The sequence below is a fragment of the Anguilla rostrata genome, chromosome 11 (genome assembly GCF_018555375.3).
Source record: "Anguilla rostrata isolate EN2019 chromosome 11, ASM1855537v3, whole genome shotgun sequence".
NCBI lineage: Eukaryota > Metazoa > Chordata > Actinopteri > Anguilliformes > Anguillidae > Anguilla > Anguilla rostrata.
This window is the reverse complement of record NC_057943.1, coordinates 21,525,943-21,541,130: the sequence shown is the minus strand read 5'-3', so window position 1 is coordinate 21,541,130 and position 15,188 is coordinate 21,525,943. Positions and strand designations below refer to the sequence as shown.

Sequence of the window (15,188 nt, the reverse complement as noted above, 5' to 3'; positions counted from 1 at the left end):
TTTGTATCTAAATAACAACAGCTACACAGTCTCGTTATCGTGCTCATAAATTAGCAAGGGTTTTTGCAAAGTCGTCTCACTCTTTTTTGCTGTATTTTTTTGATTTATGTGGAAAGCAATAACCCATCGTTACTGACTCACCTTTACAGAAAATACACCACAGATAAATTATGAACATGTACTACTTCTAATATTACTTATAAAATTACAATGATTATAATTTAATTTTAAAACATTTTGTAAAAAGTTTGTAGGGACAGCAAACTATTTCACTTGATAGTTGTGCATGTGAGCAGCTGTGTAAACCCATCTCGTTGTTTCGGGACCTTGGCCGACCAGAGTCAAATGAATTGAACGTGGGTTTTAAATAAAATTACAACCTTCACTTCCTCTGATTAGACATCAGGAATAGCACTAGAATCAGTTTATCTTTCTAGAGTATTCCTGAATAGCGGGTACACAGCCTTATTTAGAGAAAGAATTGCAGAAATTTCTTTAAAACAAATAATGGGGTTTATCTGTGGTTCATGCAAGTACATGGTATTTGAATTTCCATTTTTAAAGAAATGCTGTCAGAAAGAAACTTTGGAGGAAAACAGCAAATTGGAAGCTTGGAAGAGACTGACCTTGAACTCACTGAGGTAAAAAGAAAGCTCCTTGTGACAAAAAAATAAAAATAAAAATACTACCAAATGTGTTTAATACGATGGTACTCATTATTTTATTTTTATTTTAACCATTATTTGACTAGGAGTACCACATTTAGATCTAAATATCTTTTGCAAGGGGGGCCTGACATAAAACACGAAATAACCCCACATTAAAAATGATTCGATGATTTAAATGACAAAAACAAAAACAAATTAATGGAATTGCTCGTGCTTGCGTCAGTAGATTTATATATCGGTTACTACTGACAGGTGAAATCCAATTCCATGTTCTCAACAGGCTTACAGAGGAACAGATGTATGGATTATGTAAGTGTTCCATTGGATGTGCTGATGTCCTGTAAGTGAATTCAATACAGTAAGACTACTTTTCACTCAAGTCTTCTCTCTTGACCAAGAATGAAGCAGGCCAGTTTTCCACAGGAAAAAAAATAGTTTATTATTATGCTTATATAATGTATATCAACATTTATAGACAAAATATGTACAACAAACAACTTTCTGGTAGGTCCCAAAATATAAAATCCCATGTACCTCTTCCTGTACAAAACTAATCCTCTGTTTAAAACGTTACATTCACTTTTCTCTCTTGACTTTATATTCCAGTATTCATACAAATACATTTAGTAAACGTCTGATATAGGTTTTATCAGCTTTCACAAGGCAACATCATGAATAAAGAACAGGTTTAATTTGACCAGAGATGAATTTTGAGAATGACGCAAGATCTAACAGTGCTATATACACGTTCTCTCGGCAAACAATGAACAATTGTTTAAAACTCCTTCTAGTCAGCATGGTAGTACAGAATTTGTAGGACACGTATCAAAAATAGAGATGTACAAGTAGTATTAACAAAATAATTACAAGAGAATCCATCACTTTTCTCACAATGTTACAATCCATCTGTACAAATGGTAATGAATTCTAATCTCAACACTATGTATTATGCATTATCCACTGTCCTGATTTTCAAGAGAGATGAAAACCAGGTGTACAAGAAACTCTAATCTTTGAAAAAGTCTATGGTGTATTTTTTGGTGGTGGGCGTATGAGCGAGATAGGAAAGGGTGTGTATCTGCAGTGATAGCTCTGGCCAACAGTCAGACACATGGCTGACTTTACAAGAACGTTGGCATGAACTTTATGCGTGAACAGGTTTCTGGGTAAGATCTGTTTTATTCAGCAGCTACATGCACAACAAGGAGAATTCTCCAGCTCACCCTCCATTACTTAGTCTACAGCATGCAGACACTTAGAAAAGCAGCATCTACAGGGTTTAACCATTTACATTCAACTGAGGCGTGCTTATGCAAAGGGAAGGTCCTGATTGCTGTGGGGTTTGGGGGTTGGGGGGCACAAATCACACTCAAAACTTTGATTCTGACATCAACTAGATGTGCAGAGGAACCTCCTGAATTCACCAACTTTCTTTTTTGGACTTTCAATTTGCCCATGCCCATAACTTTCACCTTCATGGTTTTCTGTGGTGCTCTCAAAGTACATGGACAGCCCCTCATAGTTTTCAGTGTTCACCGTGTCTTTCTCTCTCTTTCTTTCGGGGTTGAAGAGTGGTGATGACCAGGCGTGCTTTTAACAGCTGTGTTCTCTCACTAGGATACTGTGGCTACAGGGGGTCCACTCCAGCTGCTGAAGGACAACACAGGTACCCTCTACTCTCTGTTCTCTTCCTACCTTTCATGGTTTGCCAGCAGGCAGTCTTCGACAGCACAAACTCTAAGAGCGAGGGACTCAAGGGGATGGAAAAGAAAAGTTATCAGTCTTTGGTTTCCAGGTTTAATGGGGGCACCTGCTTCAAAGCTTGGAGCAATGCTGGGGAGTCCATGGGGGTTGGTGCAGCGACAGGGGAGCCCACTCTGGGGGACATGATGAGGGACTGAGGGTGCTTCTCCAGTGAGATGCCAGCCCCCGACCCTCCGAGGCCCGGGTATAAAACGGGCATGCCCCCCGGGTACCAGCACTTCTCCAGCATGGGCAGGTAGGCGGCGGCTGCGGGAGGGATGAGGTAGAAGGGCACGCAGAGCGGCGACTGGTAGCCCATGTAGCCGGGATGGCCCCCCATCGGCTCGACGCCGGACAGGGACTCGTCCTCCGAGGACTCTGCTCGGAGGCGCTTGGCTCGCGGCTCGTCGCCCTCCTGCTTGATGGCTCCTGCCATCCTCTCGGACAGCGCGTACTTCAGCTGCCGCTCGTCGCCGTAGTAGACGGCCCGCTCGGCCTTGGAGTCGCCCTTCTCCAGCTCGCCCCCGTAGCCGCTGTCAGTGTCTGTGTCGCTGCCGCTCTGCTCGCTGCCCGCCTGCGGGTAAGTCCTCTGGATGACAGGCACGCAGTTCTTCCCGTGTCCCTCCGCCCCCTTGGGCACTGGCCCGGTTGGCTTCTCCTTGTGGGCGGGCTTCTCGGCACGTGGGCTGGGAGTGCCCTGCAGCACCTCTGATGCCACCTTGTGCAGGTGGCTGATCATGTGGGTGGGTGTCACATCTCTACCGCCCTCCTGATTGGCCAGGTACTGGAGGACCTCCTTGACACACAGGTGAAACCCTGAGCGAAACATCTCCTCGCTGTTCTCTGGGCTAGGAGAAGGCTGCTCAGCTGTTGAGAAGGGACAGAACAGTTTTTTTTATTTTCAAGCTATTTTAATAGGAAACTCTTCACCTTTCTGAGGTTAATCCTTAAATTAAATATATATATATATATATATATATATATATATATATATATATATATATTATGCATATTAAGAATGGAACTGATGATTTTATTTATTTTTGCAGGTAGCACATCATTATTCTCAATACCACAAATAATACAATAAATTATAATAATTCATAATAAAACTAAAGTAAAGACATGCATACAAATGTATTAAATCCACAGACAACATTTTCCGTAAATTGCAAGTCAGGCTTTGTGGAAACATCTGTGTTTCATCCGGAAGTCGGAAATTTTCCCTTACCAATTTGCATGCCGTTCTGCAAGGCCATGATTTTCTGTTGCTGTTGTTCCAGCATAGCCGTCAGTGTTTTCACGTGCTTGAGGGTGAGCTCCAAAACCACAGCTTTCTCCAGATGGCCCAGCGTCTAAAACAGGAAGACCTCTGATCAGCACGTACACACTGCTTATGTAACAGCGGTAGCAGTTTAACACAAGATACACAAACCGCAATAATAATAATAATAATAATAATAATAATAATAATAATAATAATAATGAATTAACTAATTAAAAATAAAAACATTTCCACAGATCCTCCTCACTATTTTTATAGAATTTGACATATCAAAACTATGCATAATTTTTTTCCCCATTCCATTAAATGTCGTTACGACCCAAACCTTAAAACTAGTATTAATGTTAGCTTTATTTTACTTCCGATTGAATTAGTTTAAAAAGTACAATTTTTCGGTACAGTCAGTTGCTTAAAGGAAAATGCCGACTACCCGTCAACAGCAACCAGGTGGCGCTTCAAACCACTTTTCCGCTACACTTTGCCTTAATACCAAAATCAAACTTACTGTAAGTTTAAGGTGCTCTGGCAATAAATCCTTTAGTTGAGCGATGCACTCGTTTATTCTGTCACGCCTTTTCTTTTCGATCAGTCGATGGGGCAGCTTGTAAGTTTCCTAGATGGAAAACAAAATAATACACAGCACATATAATGTCTGCTAAAATAAAGCCAAGGACTCCAAGGATGAACATTCTCCGCCCCGGTAAATACAGTAGGCTATGTACACGTACGTCGGCATATGCGAAAGACCATTAACAGTTATTACACATGAATGTATACAATGTTTTTCAACGTTTGCAAAGAAAACACAGAGACATCCATCACCCAACTATATTCTGAACACCAAAAAGTGAAAAGATAAGATACCTTGCTGTCCTCCCCGCGCTTCACGCCTCTTCTGGGCTTGTATACGTACATAGGGAAGTCCATCCTAGCAAAAACAAAACAGCGAAACAACAATATTACTTTTGCGCAATGAAAGTATAACAAAAATATAGTTATTCTGTGGAGTATATGCGCAATATAATATGGTTTTGGAGAACATTAATTCAAAAGGTTCCGGACGTGACTTACGCTTGCATGTCAGAGATCTCCAGTGACGGGTGTTTTGCCATACAAGGAGGTGGTTGCGCACTTGTAATCCTTTCCATTTTCTTTTTCTTTAACAATCCCAAATAAAGTATGCAGATTTTCCCCGATTTCTACAGTCAGAATATACAGTAGTATATTCCTGTTTTATAAGTTTAGCAAATAAATGCTCTCGTGGTGCCGCTTGTTCGTATTAATTCCAACTCCAGGTTAATAATCACTTTTGTTTCTGTTGCTTTATATTTTCATTCTTGGCTTTAGTATAATTTTAGCAAAGACAAGGACTGCAGACGACGTTGCCACCCCGCGATTCAGACGTAGCCAGCAGTAGTTCCGACTCTCCGTCTTGGTTAAATGTATGAGTGAGGGTGGATAGAGCTACGTGTTAAATAAACCCTGTGACTCTCGCTCACAGACTGACCTACCTCCGTCACATGAGCCTCACGTGTTGGACAGCGCTTTCAACACAACTGAGACCAGCCCATTTTCTGGCGTTAAGGAGGATCTACAAAAGTCTCTCTCCCGCGTCATAGAAGCGAGCCGAGTCCCGTGTACCACCATGCTCCAAGTCTGCCAACAGCAACACATAATAACCCGGAGCCGTGGAACGTGCAAGCAACCGTGCGCTCTGCAAAGTGGGGCAGACCTTCTGTAAAAATGAAAGTCTGCAATAGTTAGAACATTAGATTTTTCCGACATTTAAAACCGTGATACACATATAAAAGAACAAAAGCCGATTATTGCAGATAGGCAGTTTATGTATGTTCGCAGAATTTGTAAATAAAAATAAAAATGAACCGCGCATTTCTAAATCTAATGATTTATTTCCAAAGCAAGTAAAATGAAAATAAAAATAATACAGAAAATATATTCAATATTGGATTCAATATTCGGATTTGATGTGCTACATGACTTGAAATTCCAAGTTTCATGTTTCAATTTACCTACAATAGCCTATTAAACGTTTTAGGCACAAGGTCTAATTTATACCCTAACGGGAGTAACGTAGCCTACCAATTGCTTGAACCCCCATTTTGGAATACTATTTGACATTACCATTTTATGGCAATAATTAAGGGACATCGCCACTTTTACTTAACGTTCACTTTCATGGTTTTAAAAATATTGTGAATTTTTGTGTGCAGGCAATTTCATGACTAGTGAGTACATGGTTTGCAATATGCAGTATGTATAGGTATTTTTTATGGTTGTTCCATTATTTATGCTATATTCTGGATACTGACATATACATTTTTAATATAATTGTAAGACTACAGACACAAATAAAGCCACAGCAGTTTTGCCCAAATTCACATGTTAAGGTGTGCATGTCGGTTTAGGTTGGGTCATAAGTGTCGAACATTAAACAATGATTATCAAACAATGCCACGATGGGCATCGAATAACCTAAGTCTTTTCGGACGATTAGCCTACCTCACTTTTTAAAAGATGTCTGTATGGCTGTATGGCATTTGAAGTCTGTATGGCTATAAAACATCGTAGTACAAATACAACACTGGTGCTACTTAAGCTGAAAATGCAGTTGATTGGCGTAATATTAATGAAGAATCGAGGAAATCATATTTTTTACATGTATTGTTAGCTTATTATTATTATTATTATTATTTTTTCCCATTTAAAAAATGTTGCAGCACTGGACACAGTCGTTCAGGGAGACGTGTTTTGTGCCACGTCCGACTACCATTTAGTTTAGAAACTAACTCCTCTCTGATTCTGCGCACCTGGTTTTTAGAGATCTACCCATTTTCAAGTTCCGACAAGTCCCGTCATAAACGATAACAAAACACGCAAAAGGCAGCTCTGAAATAGCCTAAGTCTTGAAAAATAATATACCTCTGAATTTTATGCCATAGGTTATTGGTGCCCTATTAAACGCTTTCGTTAGATAGTGAGAAATTAATTATGAAACGTTTATATCGCACTGTACACTTATTCATAGATAATGAAATGTCCGCCACTCTGTCCCACAGTCACCGGGGGGTGACAGTGCTATTTAACTAAATAAAATGTATCGTGAAAAGGTTTGACAAAACGTGAAGCTAATGTAATTATGGAGCGTTAACGTCTCCGGTGATAGAATATTGCGAGTAAGGCAATACAGTAGCTACATATTACATTGCTCATTTGGAGGCTATGTGCAGCTACTATGTTACTTCGTGCCGGTTCCATCTGCTTTCCCACGTGCACCTGTTCAGCAATGTGTCTGCAGCTGATAGCTTTGTGCTACACCAGTAGTCACGTTGATCTCCTCATGGCTTCTCTGAGCGCGCGGCACCGTGAGACGGCTCTGCCAGCACCGCCCGTGGACATCAGCATGGCCAGCACTTAGAAATAACGTGCTCTTGTGTGGATTGGACTGGGGAAGACGATCCAGGGGCCAGCAGACGGCGGATTATTAACATGCATTAATTAAAGTGAGAACTTAGATTTACCCGACACAAGTTGGCTATTTGCGCAAATTCGTTAAACCTCAATCTTTTAACCATTCTTTTATGAGTCGCCTTTTAAAACCACATATGGACTAATTGGATAAATTAACCACGGTCGTAACGTATATTAAATAATCATTTGGCATGCAGAAAATCTGCGAAGGAAAGTCCCTCTTTATAATGTGGTATGAATGTTACCACTCATGTGATTGAATAAATAAATGATATAACTGGATTATTTTATCCTACTAAGTCAATACATAAAAACAGACGAGACCCAGACCAGAAGACGCGCCCAGATGAATAAAACAATTTATCACTAAGATCTGCGAGAGACAATATATATGATAAATGTACTGGAACGAGATATACGAATAGTTGCAAAATGGGAGACATGGCATAGTAAAGCACAAAAAGGGTTACCCTAGCAACACCATGACGCGCATATGAAACACCAGCTGGGGGGCGTTTCAGTAGCTCTAGTTATCCAGTACAGGGATGAGAAGAAGCAGAATAAACGTAAAGGCGTTACATAGCCCATTCATACTATTTAAAATTAATGTAGCTTTACCTGATAAGCATGTGAAGATAGTTGTCTACTTGGATAATGATACCTCGAATTCAGTAGGCTATAGTTCTTCTTTTTTACATCAATCACGAAAACCTCAGTGAGGCACAGGATATAACCTAATAAAATACAACTTTTCTTCATAAATTTCGATCACCCTTCTCCAATACTAATTGGCTATTGCGTTTTATTAGTTTCATAATTTACTTTTAATTATAATTGCATTGTACTGATTGTGATTTGTTCTGGACAGCACATTTAGGATGTATGTGAAATATGATAAACTGTATTTTTAAATATATTATTTTCACTTGAGTGGTAGCTGTTTGAGGGAAGGACAAAACAGAAGATAAAATAAACAGCATTTTTTTTTAGAAATTTTGCCATATACTATATATGTGCAATTATATACACAAATGTATATACACTCACCGGCCACTTCATTAGGTACACCTGTTCAACTGTAAACTGCACCCATTAACACAAATATCTAATCAGCCAATCACATGGCAGCAACTCAATGCATTTAGGCATGTAGACATGGTCAAGACGATCTGCTGAAGTTCAAACCAAGCATCAGAATGGGGAAGAAAGGTGATTTAAGTGACTTTGAACATGGCATGGTTGTTGGTGCCAGATGGGCTGGTTTGAGTATTTCAGAAACTGCTGATCTACTTGGATTTTCACGCACAACCATCTCTAGGGTTTACAGAGAATGGTCCGAAAAAGAGAAAATATCCAGTGAGCGGCAGTTCTCTGGGCAAAAATGCCTTGTTGATGGCAGAGGTCAGAGGAGAATGGCCAGACTGGTTCAAACTGATAGAAAGGCAACAGTAACTCAAATAACCACTCGTTACAACTGAGGTATGCAGAAGAGCATCTCTGAACGCACACTACGTCAAACCTTGAAGATGATGGGTTACAGCAGCAGAAGACCACACCGGGTGCCACTCCTGTCACCTAATGAAGTGGCTGGTGAGTGTATATATATATATATGTATATGTGTGTATATATATAAACATACATACATATGCCAGAACTGCTTAAATGCGCTTTGGCATAGATCGTACAAGTCTCTGGAATACTGAAGGAATAGAACACCATTCTTACAAAAGTCATTGGTGTTTTGATGATGGTGGTAAAGAGCGCTGCCTAACATGTTGGTCCAAAATCTCCCATAGGTGCTTACTTGGGTTGAGATCTGGTGGCTACAAAGGCCATTGCATATGATTTACAACATTATTATACTCATCAAACCATTCAGTGACCCTTTGTGCCCTGTGGGTGGGGGCATTGTCATCTCGGAAGAGACCAACAGTGACCCTTCCCTCTATGGGAACAAGTGGACCCAAACCATGCCAGGAAAATGCCCCCCACAGCATATCAGAGTCACCGGACCCCCTCACTGTAGGGGTCAAACATTCAAGCCAGTACCATTCTCTTGCTATACGCCACCCATGCACTCGCCCACTTGTCGAGAACATAGTGACAGATGACTCATCTGATCATATCACTTTTTTCCACACCTCTGTAGACCTGTGCCTATGGTTTCTGCACCAATGAACTCTCAAATGTGCATTTGTCTTTGTAATGAGGGGTTTATGCACTGCAACCCTACTATAATATCCCTCTCTATGTAGTTGTTTATGGACTGTTCTTGCTGACACAGTCTGATGTCATCCTGCATTGATATTCTCAGTCACCCGAGGAAGAGTTGCTCTTTTGTTTTTCCTTACATATTGTGCTAATGCATGGGCATCATGGTCATTGAATGTGCACTTATGAAGACTATGTATGTATGTATATATAATTTTCGGCATGGACATTTTGTTGATTTTTGTGTGCTTGTTGGCCACAGAATTGAGCACAGTGAAAACTGACCTAGTGTTAGCGATGTTACAAGGGGTGTGAGGCTGAATCAGATGACTGGGAGGAAATGATGTCGATGATACTGACAATGTGAGAAGCGTAACAGTGAGCCTTTTGGCTATTGATACAGCGGTTCTGTGTACAGCTATTACAGTTAATATTATGCCATTGATGTCAAGAACAGTTTGTCACTAGGCTAACTTGCTCTGTATCTTACTCTAATACTCCTGTTAGCCAATACTCCTGAATATATTATCGATGACAACACAATGGAAAATTTGTATCATATTAATTTCAATTTATTTGAACTAATAAAATAACTTTATATCAATATTTTGTGTCAAATTAACCAAAAATGATTAACTAAAAATAGTTTATTTTGTAAGATAATTATCTGTGTAATAAGTGGGATAAAGCACTCTGAGGTGGTCAGCTATTGAGAAATAATGAGCTTCACCTCTGACCTTCCTTACCTCAAAGAAAATTTCAGAAGAGATGTGGGAAAAAAAGTTTTTGAAATATATCAGTCAGGAAGTGAGAGCCATTATCTCCAAATGGAAAACACTACGAACAGTAGTGAATCTTCCCGGGAGTGGCCAGCCTGCCAAAATCTCTCCACAGGTGCTGAAGAACATCCAATGAATGGCAGGCCTCTCTTGCCTCAGCTAAGGTCAGTGTTAATAACTCCAGAATAAAAAGAGACTGGGCAAAAATGGGATTTATGGGAGAGTAGCAACGCGGAAAACACTGCTTATCAAGATATATATCAATGCCTGTCTCACATTTGCAAAAAAAAAAAAAAAAAACCTGGATGATCCCCAAAAATGGGATAATGTGTGAGGGATGGATGAGTCAAAAGTGGAACTTTTTTTTCAGACACAGATCCCATTATGTCTAGTCTAAAGCAAATACAGCATTTCACAGTAAGAACATCATACCAACAGTCAAACATGGTGGTGGTAGTGTAATGGTGTGGGTATACATTGCTGCATTGGTACCTGGATGACTTGCCATTATAGAAGGAATCATGAATTCTGCTCTGTACCAGAAGGAGAATGTTCGGTCATCTGTCTGTGACCTGAAGCTGAAGGACAATTGGGTTATGCAGTAAGACAATGATCCAAAACACAAAAGCAAGTCCATATCTGAATGGCTGAAAAGAAACAAAATTAAAGTTTTGGAGTGGCCAAGTCGAAGTCTTGATTTGAACCCAATAGAGATGCTGTGGCAGGCCCTGAGACGAGCAGTTCATGCTTAAAAACCTACCAATTTGTCTGAATTAAAGCAGTTCTGCAAAGGTGAGACTGATATAAAATTATAGGAAGCATTTGGTTGCAGGAGGAAATTATTTTTTCACATGGGTGATATGGGTGTATAACTTTTTTAATGAAATACATGAAACAATAAAAAATTTGTTTTTGTTTACTGAGGTTCCTTTTGTCTAATATTACATTTTTTCTAAAGATCTGAAACCATACAATGTGACATATTTAATAATAGGGGAAATCAGGAAGGGGGCTTTCACAGCACTGTAACTAGATATGTAACTAGCCACCAGTGGATTGGCATTGCCAAGCACAAAGGTGGAAAGGGATTTTATTTTGAAATGCATTTTAAAGGCTGTCTTTTTCCTGTTTGATTGCTCAAAGCCACTTCATTCTCTCCTCTTACTCTCTATTCTGGACTTTGATATGTGTATCTTTGTTAAAGAAACCTCAATAGTTGACCATGCTGGTCGTTACACATATTTAAACGTTCAGTGATTTGGATGTCAATCTTGTTTGTCAATCCTATTGGACAAATACATTCACAGCTAAAATACATTAACAATCTACCTCTTCACAGCTCAAAAACATTAACAATCTACTGGTATAGGAACATACTTTTTGCCATGCATACACTTATGGACAGAACTTTTTTTTTTTTGAACGGTGCATCAGGTGGAAAATCACCAAGCACAAAGTCAGACGTGAAGGACATTTTCTGGCAAAGTGTTGAAAAATATATGGTGGTATTTACGTTTGTGGCTCAGGACGTTGGAATTCAGTTTTTTCCAGTTATAGCATGCCTCCCCCCAAAAATCCTTGCTCTATAGCAATTTTGCGAAGTGATGAACTGAAGCACAACATGTGCTTCCTGTGGAAAGGTACTTGTCACACTTTGGAAAACGATGAATATGTGGCACCTTGCTTTTTCAACAAGCAGACTTGGAGCCAGGATTAGCTTGCAGACTTCTATGCAATCACAGCTTTAATAATTATGTTCTGAAGTAAATGTTTAAGAAATGGTAGCTTTTTCAGGGCCTTGAATTGTTCATCACAAGTAGAGTGAAGACAGCTTTGCTAAGGCATTTGGGGAGCTGGAAAGCCCCTCTGACCTTTTTTAGGTTGAACAGAAACAAACAAAAAAGTCCAAACCATCTGTGTATCAGAAAGCAGTCACAGTGGTTGAGTTTTGAGTAACAAGCAGACTGTGGGTAGGTGGAAGGCTATCTCTGGTTCAATATGACTGTTGCTCTCCTGTCTGATCATTGATATGAAGTCCCAGCGAAGATCTTAAAAAGTGGGAAGCACCAAAACTAGATGAGGAAATGGGGACGTTCTATATGATGTCCGCCAATCCGGCATTTTGTGCACTTGGAAATACGTTCTTGTTTCAAGAGCTCAAAATAAAACACTTGTTAGAAAAATAAATGATCTTTGTTATTCATAAGTGAAGGAAATCTGTAAATCTTAGCAATTATGCAAATGGTCTGCCCAATCGACATCAACGAAGGACAATCAATGAACTCTCACTAAGTTGTTGGAAGTGGGAATCACTGTCTCAGGCAGCATTCCAGAGTGCTTTATTGGGTTCAGACCTGATTGCTGGTATGGCCATAGCATCTGGATGTCAGTGTCATGCTCCTCAAATCATCAGGTGTCTACGCAAGCTTGCTTTGTCATCTTGACAGACGCCGCTTTCTGCAGGAAAGAAATGCTTTTCCATGGGGCTTAGAAACAGTTTGGAGTTTTTCCAAGCATGATCCACTTCGTTCATCATTTCCCAAGGACCAGGTCTGTAAGCAATAAATTTTCTCACTCTTAAAAGTTTCAGTTGTTCTTCACTACCAGCTTACCATCGAGCTGTATATAAAATGACAGACATTTTTTAATCAATTCAACACAAATATATAAAAAATATATTTATTCGTCATCGGGACACAGACTTTCAGACATCACGGGAAATATTCTTAGATGGCTGCAAAATTAAAAGGTGTCTTTTGAAATGATTTAGTGAAAAAATCCTTTGAGGAGAAGGACCATGAAGTGAATGCTAGGTGCCAAGTGACACATTACACAATAAGCCACTGTAAAAACCATACAACGATGAAACCTTTCTCAGTGTGGAACTTGTTTCCAGAGCACCTGAAAACCCACTCATCCTTCATGTGTGTGTTTTAGACAGTCAAGCTTTCCTGACGCACAACTTCTGAGCCAACGTGGCCTCTTGGAGTCACAGAGCAAGCAATTTTGTTTGGTGACACCGCAGTTCAGGGGAATTCAGTGGTGAAACCAGCACCTCTCTGGTTGCCAGTTCTGCATGCAGGTCTTTTCCATAAGCCAATTTTGAAAGTTATGGAATCCTCCTGTAACACCTGGCATACACAGGTGCTTCTGCACGTGAGGTCTAATAATGTCCTTAAACGTTTCTGCACTTAGCATGGTGAATCCACTGAACTGTGATTCGGAGCTGTGGATCTTGGCTGACATCGTTGCTGTTAGTACAGAAAGTCTTGCACATTCAATATGAATGTTTTTTTAGTTTTCCATTTTTCTGTAACAAGTGTCTATGAATATATTTATATAAGCATTAGTGCGTGTGCGCGCGCGCGCGTGTGTGTGTGGAATGTTCGATGAATCGTTTTTATGGGCTGCACAGCAAATTTAGTTGTATGGAAATGTACAATGACAATGAAGGCATTCTATTCTATTCTGTTTTGATTTAATGAACGCACATTGGAGGGCTGTACTGTACACTCATCTTTTCAGCTCTCCTGCCACATTGATAAACTTATTTTACGCTGAGCAGTAAAAACACATAAATATGTTAAACACTGTACAATATTAATAGATAACATACACATTAAACTTTGTGTTAATGTGTATGTTTTGGCAAAGCCTCTTTTGGGCTCCAGGCCTGCTGAAATAAGCAATCCTTTGGTGACATACTGTATGTGCCAAATTTGTTTTGGTTATCCACGGTACATATTTGAAACCAGATAATTATATCCCTACCCTTGTAAGCCCTCACAACTAAGAGAAATGTGTTAGTTGCTAAACTAATTAGCACCCTTGCTAAACTAAAAACAATTCCACCCCCACAGTGAACAGAATGATCACATCTGTATGGGCATTAGAATTTAAGAAGTTTCCATTTTGTTCACAACAGGCTCAGGGATAAACACCTAATTCACCTGAGGGAATGTCCCGGGGCAGTGGGGCTGGACCTGCGTCCCACACACCTCACAACTCACATGACTTGTACCATCTCTAGGGAATGGCCACGCCACCATGGGTCACAACCCAATGAAAAATGGAGCGCGAAATTAGACAGAGACAGATTCCCACACCTGCACTTGACTCACCTTTCCCCAGGCAATGGAACACTCACATGCATGGGGGTTTGCGAGCTGGTGAGAACTGACCCATAGGGAAAACTCTGGACGGCAGGCAGACTGAGATGGAGGGGGCATGAACAGATATAGCCTACACCTCTGAGAAGGGAACCCGTTACTGAATTTCAGAAGACAAACAAGATTTTTTTTGAATAAAGGGCCTTTGGCACAATAACATGGATAAGCATACGCTTACAGACCGGATGAAATTCAGTCTACTGACGCTCTCATTGTCACACTGAAGAGAAATACTGGTTTCTGTACAGAGAAGACAAGCTCAAACAGAGGGTATTTCCTCATTACAGGAACAGTATCTAGTGCCAAATTTCACACTCCATCTCGTGGCATTTTATCCACTTCCTGTACGTGACACTTCATTCCAGTGGGTAAAAGGGTACATGATGCATGGACTTATTTTTGTCACGAAAGAACAAGTTGCTAAAGACACGGCAGAAATCAAAGACAACATAAATATCATCACAACACATTCCTCTGCTTCAATGGCATAGTGCATTTCCTTTGTATTTTAGTGTTTTTTTTTGTCAATGATAAATGATCATTGGATGACCAATTCCCATGATCCATTCTATTAAAGAACAGCTGTATTATTATCATTGCCTGAGAATGAAATGCAAACATTTATAAAATGTGGCAAATTGGACTCATATTGTTCAGGTTCATTTTAAATGGTTTACATTTAAAAGTAATTTTATGTCTTTACTTATTACATTAATCTGCATCAACACATACTGCAGTGTACATGAAGCATCTGGTACAGTAGATAATTCTTCCCAGTGTGTACATCCATTCAGAAACCATTAATTGCATAGAATTAATGAGTTATAGCACAGTTCAACAGTG

General features: G+C 39.9%; 1 protein-coding gene across 1 annotated transcript; it reads right to left on the bottom strand.

Annotated features, from left to right (window-relative positions):
• Positions 1 to 1,081: 1,081 nt before the first annotated feature.
• LOC135234281 (class E basic helix-loop-helix protein 40-like) lies at positions 1,082 to 5,207 on the bottom strand. The gene is made up of 5 exons (XM_064298730.1): positions 4,768 to 5,207; positions 4,561 to 4,624; positions 4,202 to 4,309; positions 3,643 to 3,766; positions 1,082 to 3,278 (listed from the first exon to the last, which is right to left on the bottom strand). Exons 1-5 carry the CDS (start codon positions 4,842 to 4,844, stop codon positions 2,446 to 2,448), a joined length of 1,206 nt encoding a protein of 401 aa, XP_064154800.1. The 5' UTR covers positions 4,845 to 5,207; the 3' UTR covers positions 1,082 to 2,445.
• Between the last annotated feature and the right edge of the window lie 9,981 nt (positions 5,208 to 15,188).

What these genes read in the sequence shown, in the direction of transcription:
- LOC135234281 (XM_064298730.1), bottom strand. Translation starts at nt 4,844, where the DNA reads ATGGAAAGGATTACAAGTGCGCAACCACCTCCTTGTATGGCAAAACAC. An exon ending in AGCGCGGGGAGGACAGCAAG is followed by an intron (nt 4,310 to 4,560) that starts GTATCTTATCTT and finishes TTTTCCATCTAG; the next exon opens with GAAACTTACAAGCTGCCCCA. An exon ending in CAGAGCACCTTAAACTTACA is followed by an intron (nt 3,767 to 4,201) that starts GTAAGTTTGATT and finishes TTCCTGTTTTAG; the next exon opens with ACGCTGGGCCATCTGGAGAA.